At 71.5% G+C, this 7,371-nt stretch overlaps 3 protein-coding genes across 4 annotated transcripts in view; 1 reads left to right on the top strand and 2 right to left on the bottom strand.

Annotated features, from left to right (window-relative positions):
- The window catches only part of H696_03333 (hypothetical protein), a gene marked incomplete at both ends in the record, with an annotated part of 1,224 nt that extends 1,058 nt beyond the window's left edge, over positions 1–166 (bottom strand). Inside the window, one exon of the mRNA XM_009497193.1 lies at positions 120–166. Coding sequence (XP_009495468.1) covers positions 120–166 — 47 coding nt within the window. The remainder of the gene's footprint in view (positions 1–119) is intronic.
- Positions 167–292: 126 nt separating this feature from the next.
- H696_03332 (CDC7 protein kinase) lies at positions 293–3,881 on the bottom strand. Its single transcript, XM_009497192.1, has 6 exons — positions 3,607–3,881; positions 2,398–3,480; positions 1,912–2,288; positions 1,497–1,776; positions 1,121–1,290; positions 293–994 (listed from the first exon to the last, which is right to left on the bottom strand). The coding sequence occupies exons 1-6, from the start codon at positions 3,724–3,726 to the stop codon at positions 397–399; spliced, it is 2,628 nt and encodes an 875-aa protein (XP_009495467.1). The 5' UTR covers positions 3,727–3,881; the 3' UTR covers positions 293–396.
- An 846-nt stretch (positions 3,882–4,727) lies between these two features.
- H696_03331 overlaps positions 4,728–7,371 on the top strand; it is a 3,169-nt gene continuing 525 nt past the window's right edge. The window contains exons 1-4 of one of the 2 annotated variants that reach the window (XM_009497191.1): positions 4,728–4,922; positions 5,141–5,526; positions 5,690–5,972; positions 6,270–7,285. In XM_009497191.1, the coding sequence (XP_009495466.1) occupies positions 5,155–5,526; positions 5,690–5,972; positions 6,270–7,285 (1,671 nt within the window). In that variant the 5' untranslated portion in view covers positions 4,728–4,922; positions 5,141–5,154. Of the gene's footprint in view, positions 4,923–5,012; positions 5,527–5,689; positions 5,973–6,269; positions 7,286–7,371 lie in introns of those variants that run through there. The other variant, XM_009497190.1, reaches the window with a different exon arrangement.

Below are 7,371 nucleotides of genomic sequence, written 5' to 3'. Positions count from 1 at the left end.
GCCACCAGCCCCCCCCCCCCCACCGCCCGAGGGCAGTGGCGTCGCTCGGTTGTGTTTGCAACCGGCCCCCCCCCCCCGAACGCATGAAATCGCGCCAAATACCTGAGCAGAAGGAGCACCCCGGCGTGACCTCCCCGTGATACGCAGAATACCATTCCACACTCATGACCCACAATGCACCCGGCAGCGATCAGCGCGGAAAAGGCCCGCAGAACAAGGGAACAAGGGAACACAAGGGGGGGCTATTTTACAGAAGGAGAGAGGGAAACACAAGGGCGAGATAGGGGGGGGGGGGGGGGGGGGGAGGAAGCCAAAGGGGCGACGGATGTTGCGATGATTGGGCGGGGGAGGGCCGTACGGCGCCCCCCCCCCTCCCCTTCCCCCTGGGCCGGACCATCACCACGTCCAGTCATCACCGGCCGACATGAGGAACGGGTGGTGCAGGAGCTCGGCGGCGGTGGCACGCGTTGCGGCCACCGGGTCCAGGCACCGATCCAGGAGGTCAAACAGCGAGTCCGGGTACCGGCGACCGGGCATCAGCCGGGCATTGAGGCTTTCGCACAGGAGCCGCCAGTCGACCGAGCCATCCGGGCGGATGTGCGGCCCGTCCACCGGCAACCCGGCCGGGGTCAGACACTCGCCCGGGGTCCGGTGCGCCGGGCCAATGGTCTGGGTCGACCCCCGGTCGAGGCCGGTCATCGAGGGGAACTCCAGGCCGAGCCCGGCACACGAGGCCACCGGGCTGCAGAAGAGCCGCCGGCCGCAGGCCTCGGCCGCGGCCAAAACCCGCTGGTGGCCGACCACCGCCCGGATCTCCCACAGGGCCACCAGGTCGTCGTGCGACAGGAAGAACGGGTATCGGCCAGTGCAGAGGGTCAGCAGCACCACGCCGGCCGACCAGATGTCAATGGCCGATGTCTGCTGGCGGTTTTTCAGCAGGACCTCCGGCGCGCGGAATCCACGTGTGCCCGTGCGGGCGGCCTTCATGCGGGGGCTATTGGCCGGGCGGGGGGGGGGGGGGGGGGGGGGGAGGCGAAGTCGAGCACAGGGTAGGCCCGTCAGCATCCGGCGAGCCACGACAAGGGGGCGGAAAAAAAATATGCGGGAGCCATGGACGGACCGGTCGTCGATGTCGTAAAAGCCGGCGGGGCCCTCATCATTGGAGCCCTTGTACAGGCTGTTGGGCGGCGGCTTGGCCGGGGCAGGGTTGGCGGCGGAGGGCGCGGCCGACGTGCCAGACCCGACAGATGCCGCATCTTCGGGCTTGCCGGTCGGGCCCTGCAGCTCGCTCTGTTGCGCATGGGGCAGCCCGTGTGCGGTGCATCGTGTGTGTGTGTGTGTGTGTGTGTGTGTGTGTGTGTGTGTGTGTGTGTGTGTGTGCGTGTGTGTGCGTGTGTGTCAACATCGAGCGGACACCCGGCGGAGGGAGGCAAGCCCGGGGGCAAGAGCGCGTGGAATGCCGCAGCCGGCAACATGGGAGGAAAGACAAAGCGCACCGCATACTGGGCAAGGCCGAAGTCCACCAGGCGCGCACGGCCAGTGGGCGCGTGGAAGAGGAAGTTCGCCGGCTTCAGGTCCCGGTGCAGGACCCCGCAAACGTGGATGTACGCAAGGGACTCGAAGAGCGCGCGTAGGTACTGGCGAATGAGCCGCGTGCTGGGCGGGTCGGGCCCCAGCAACTGGCGGAAGTCCGTGTGGGGGAAGTACTCCAGCACCAGCAGCACGTGGTCTTGGTTGCGGATGCCCTCGTGCAGGGCAATGACATTGTGACGTCCCCTGTTGAGGGAGGGAGACAGAGCCACGGACAAGGGCGGCCAGAGCCAGGGGCGGGGGAGGCGGAGTGGGGAGAGTTAGCCGGTGACAGCGGGGTCGCGCTCGGGGCACGCACGGGCGGCGCAGCTCATCACGCACCCCAGGTCCATGAGGAATTTCACCTCGGCCGCAATGCGGCTCGGCGAGCTGGAGAAGTAAATCCGCTTCAGGGCGAATTCCCCGCCGCCATCATCCTCGTATGGGCCCTCGAGGTCGTCGTCGCGCCGGTCGCGCGGCGACACCAGCTCCGAGGTGATCAGCTCCAAGTCCCGACTGGTCAGGGACGGCGCACGGGCTCGCGACGAGGAGGCCGGCACCGGCGGCGGAAGCCCAGTCCGGGGGGTGCCCGGGGCTCGCCGGGCCCGGTACACCGAGCTGAATGTCCCCTCGCCAAGCTTGGCCGTCAGCCGATACCGCAGCCCGAGCCCGGGGAAGTCCTCGTACACGGAGGCCAGCTCGCTGGCCAGGAACTCCGGCTTCATGTCGTCAAAGGGGTCAGAGACACGCTGGCGAGGGAGTGGAGGAGGGGCCCGCGGGGGAGCAGCAGAGGGCGGCGCGAGGGGGGGGAGGGGGGGGGGCGCGTACCGTGGCATCGAGGGGCACATATTCCGACTCGGTGCTGGTGGTGAGGTCGATGGTGGGAGGGCCCGCCGGGCCGGCGCCGGTCGTGGCCGCGGCCGCGGTTGCCGAAGCTGAGGCGGCATTGGCCGAGGCTGAGCCGGTGGCCGGCGGGGGGGTGACATTCCGGCCCGGGCCGGGGCGCGGCCGGGAGGGGGTGATCGGGGCGGCCGGAGCCCCGGCGCCGGGCCCCGGCAGGGGGGGGAGGGCGGTCGCATCTGCCGGTCGCGAGGGGGCCGGGGCTCCGCCAACCACCGCCCGCCGGTCACACGCGGCCAGGGACGCCGATGCAGAAGACGGGGCGGTGGCGGCGGCGGCGGCGGCGGCGGCGGAGGCCAAGGTGGCGGTCGCTGCGGCCGACGGCAGGGCGGTGCCCGTGGTGGTCTTCGTGGCGGCGGTGGCCTTTCGCGCGCGCGGGGCCGCCGGGGCGCGCTTGGCTTTGGCCGGCGGTGCTGGGCCGTCGGGACCCGCGGCCGCCGTCGCCGTCTGCTTTTTGGAGGGCGCACGGGGGCGTGGCGCGCGAGCGGCCGGCGTGGCGGCTGGGGGAGCACCAGCGGCCGGGGCATCGGCAGCCAGCATGGCCACCGTGGCCTGGCTGGTGGGGATGTCAGCCACAGCCGGGGGGATGACCTCCGGGGCGGGGGACGCACGGGCGCGCCGGGCACCGGTCGAGCGTGGCTTCTTGGCGGTGGTCGCGGTGGCCGTTGCCGCGGCGGCGGCGGCCGCCGCCGCCGCCGCGACCGTGGTGTGGAGTGAGGAGAGAAGGGCATTGGAGTCGGCCGCCGCCGGGGCGGTGGCCGCCGCGGCCTTGACTGGTCGGGATCTGCGCGCGACCACGGCCGGCGGGAGCATTGTCGGACCGGTGACCGTGCTGGCGGCGCGGGGCGGTGACACCCCTGCCCCGGCTGCCTGGTGTTGCAGCAGCGAGGCCGATGGGCTGGCCGCCACGGAGGCCGAAAGGCTCGAGGCCAGCGTGGCCGATAGGCCAGCGCTACTGACGGTCGAGGTGGTGCTGGCAGGTGCCCCGGTGCCGGGGAGTCCCCAGCCAGCCTGTTGGTGTGGGAGGCCCGGAGGGAGGGGAGGACAGGGGACAGGCCCAGTAGCGACATTGGTCAGGGCCGGGGGCTTGGGTGCTGCTGAGAGAGGGCCAGGGGAGAGGGGGGAGGGGGTGCGCACCATCAGCGAGGGGGGCCCAACGGGGGCGGCCGAGGTCGCGGCGGCGCTCGACGAGGTCGCCTCATTCTCCGCTGCGAGGGCCAGCGCCGCGGTGGCAGAGACGCTTGGCGGGGCGACCATCGGGCGGGAGCTAGGGAGCCTGGGTGCGGAGGGAAGACAAAGGAAGAGGGGAACCACGCCGGGCTGCGGGACGCCGGTGCCCGGGCAGGGGGGAGGGAGGCAGGAGGTGCGAGAGAAGGGTGCCGAGGAGCGATGGGGGAGGGGAAAGGGAAAAGGGGAGGAGGGGGGGGGGGGGCAAACGGGCGGCACCGGCGCGGGTGCAGGGGCAGGAGGGGGGGGGGCGTCGTGGGGTGTGTGGCGGGGAGGGGGGGGGGGGGGGTGGGGGGGGGGGGGGGGGGGGGGGGGGGGGGGGGGGGGGGGGGACGGTATGAGATCACCTCGGGACACCCGTGGCGGGGCCAGAGGCCCCGCCGGCGCAGGGGGGGCGTGTGCTCCCCGGGGAACTGACGATGGGCCCGATCGAATGTGCGGGGCGTGGGGTCCATCATAGGCTCGCAAAAGGGATATCTGCGGCGCCCTCCCCCATGGGGGAGGGGGGGCGGGGGGGGATACGTACGAAGGGGGGCTGTGCGCCGGAAGGCCGCGTCACCCGGGGGCCGCCGCGGCTGCCACCACCACCACCGTCGCCGTGGCCCGGCCACCCAGCGGTCAACCGCCGAGAACAGCGCCGCGAGCGATGACAGACGGGTTTCCCCCGGCGCAGCGCGCCCGCTGGCCGGGGCCCCTGTTTGTGTTGGGCCCTTTGGGGGCGGGGGGTGACGCTCCGGGCGGGGTGGGGGGGGGGGGGGGGGGCGCCCGCTTTTGGGTCGATCTTTGGGTGGCTTGCGCTGGGTTGCAAGTTCCGTCCCTCTCCCCCCGCCGCCGCCGCCGCCGCCGCCGTCCCGGTGCGCCCGGCGACCGTCTCCCGCTGGCTATCGAGGGCGGTCGGGCCGCCGACGTTGGCGCGGGAGCCAAAGTGGGCCACCTGACATGCACGTGCGGATGGGGCGTTTGTCAGCCCTTAGGGCACCCTTTAGGTCGGGGCATGGCGCGCCGAATCCCATTGGCACCTCCCCCTTGCTGGCCCGTTGGCACGCAATTCTTCGATCGCATCTACGCTGGCCCAGGCAGCCGATCCCGACTGTGTTCCGTTGTGACTGTCCTTTGCTTGCTTTCCAGCCCCCCTGGCAGCCCTCACCACATCCGCCGGACCAACTGAACAGGCTTCCAGCGTCCAGACCTCCCTCCTCCTCTGGCCCTCATCGGCGTCTCTCTGAGTACGCCGCCGCCCGGCCATCGGCCTGTGCTCATTCATGCCTGAGGGGCGCGCGACAGGATGTCGCCCCTGGGCCAATACATTGCCGCCCTTCCGCCCTCGTTCGCCGCCTCGCTCCCCCTCCCCCCCCCCCTTCGCCTCTCCCCTTCCCTCTTTACTTGTGCTCCTTGCCCCCGCTCGCCTCACGCCGTGGATTGACCATGTTCCGGCTCCGGCCAGTCTCCGCCGCCGTCATGCGCCATGCCGCTACTGTCGCCCCGGGTCGGGCTGGGTTTTCCTCCGGGCGGACTTGGTCCGGTCCGCCGCTCCCGCCGTCTGGCCTGCCGCCGGCTGGGCTCTCGGCGCCGGCGGCCTTCCTCCCCTCGGCGGGCGGGCCGCCAGGCCCTGCCCGGGCCGTGGTGCCGGCTCTGCTGGATGCCACGCGCCGGGCCGAGCTGGAAGGCGGCGACTACATTTGCCCCCCGGGCGAGGCGGCCTACATGACGCGCGAGCAGGCGCTAGCCCTGCTCGGAGGCCAGCAGCTGCCTATGTGGCTACCCGGCGCCGGGCCCTGCACCGAGGGCGATGGTGGGCGTCTTCCGGTTCTTGACAAGTTCACGGGCGAGGTGCGTGGACACTTGCCCGGCCATGCTCCCGCACCGCCCGCCCCCTGCCCTTTGCGCATGCACGCATGCACAGGCACCCACACACACACACGCCCCCCCCCCCCCCCCCCAGAGGGATCTCCTCATCCCCCTGGCGGATTGGCTGACCGGTCGACGCGCATAGCCCTTCGCCTGGGTGCCGCAGGCCAGCCGTGAGCAAATGCTGGACGCGGTGGCTGTGATCCACGAGAATTCGCCCAAGACCCTGGGCGCCCTGCCCGCTTGGCAGCGCCGGGGGATCCTGCTTCGTATTGCGGCCGACGTGCGGGCCGACTGGCGGCGCTTCGCGACGGCCATCTCCCTGGAGAATGGGAAGCCCTGGCGCGACAGCATCACCGAGGTCATGCGCTCGATCGATGTGCTTGAGCAGTCCGCCGAAGTGGTGACCGCCATGGGTGGCGAGTGGCGTGCGTGCCTGCCGAACATCCGGTGTTTTTCCTGCTCTGCATTCTTGGCACTCACACCTCGCTCCTGGGGCTGGCGTGTGTGCATGGGCCTTTGTGTGTGTGTGTGTGTGTGTGTGTGTGTGTGTGTGTGTGTGTGTGTGTCCATGTCTTTCCATGCTTATCCATGCGTGTCCATCTGCTTCCCTGCGTGTCCATCTGCTTCCATGCGTGCCCATGTGCGTCCCTGCGCGTCCATGTGCGTTCATGTGCTTTCATGCGTGTGTCCATGCGTGTCTGCATGTCCGTGTGAAAAAAAAGGCCACCTCGATGAGTCGCCCCGGGCCGAGGGCTTGTCCTACCGGACACAGCGCTTCCCCCTGCCGCTGGCCCTGCTGGTGACGCCCTTCAACTTCCCCCTGAATTTGGTCATGCACAAGATCGGCCCGGCCATCGCGGCCGGCACGGGGTTCCTGCTGAAGCCGGCCGCGCGGACGCCCGTCAGCAGCATGCTCCTGGGGGAGATCCTGGCACGGCACTTGCCGGCCGGCTGCTGGGGCATTGCCCCCTGCCAGTCGTCCCTCGTGGGGGAGCTGCTGGCCGACGGGCGCGTCAGTGTGGCCTCCTTCACCGGGTCGCCGGCGGTGGGCTTGGCCCTGCGCCAGGTGGCCCATCCGACCCTGCACCTGGTGCTGGAGCTGGGCGGCAATGCGGCCACCATTGTCGACCAGTCGGCCGTCCGCCCGGGGCCCGAGGGCGCCGGGGACATCGATCGCCTGGCGGCGCGCATCACGGCCGGCGGGCTCGGCCAATCCGGCCAGTCGTGCATCAGCGTCCAGCGGCTCTTCGTCCACCGGGAGCACTATGATGCCCTTCGCCAGGCGCTGGTGGAGCGCTTTTCCCGCGTGCGCTCCGGCTGCCCCTTCGACCCGGCAACCGACATCGGCCCGGTGGTGTCGCTCGACGCGGCGCGGCGCATTCACCAGCGCGTGCGCGATGCCATCGACAACCACGGCGGCAAGCTGCTGGCCGGCGGCGTGTGGCCGGGCACCGACGAGCAGCTGGATGAGCAAGCCACCCCCGGCGGGGCCGGCTGTGCGCCCGGCACGGCCGGAAGCCGCTGCGACACGATCCCCGACCCGTGCGGCGGTCCGGCGGTCCTCTACCCGGCCACCCTGCTCGAGGGGGTGGACGCCAGTGCGGGCCTCGCCCAGCTGGAGGTCTTCGGGCCGGTGGTCCTGCTCCAGGCCTTCGACGATTTCGACGCGGTGCTGGCCCAGGTGAATGACAGCCAGTTTGGCCTGCAGGCCGGGCTCTTCTGTCGCGACGTGGCTCGAGTGCGTGCGAGTATGCCTGTCCGGGCAACTCGGGAACATCTCCCCCCCGCCAGGGTTCTGGGCTCCGTGCGGGTCTTTGCTAACAC

Source organism: Fonticula alba (assembly GCF_000388065.1).
Source record: "Fonticula alba strain ATCC 38817 unplaced genomic scaffold supercont2.5, whole genome shotgun sequence".
Taxonomy (NCBI): Eukaryota; order Rotosphaerida; family Fonticulaceae; genus Fonticula; species Fonticula alba.
Note: the sequence above shows the minus strand (reverse complement) of the source record. Positions and strands in the feature narration are given on the sequence as shown.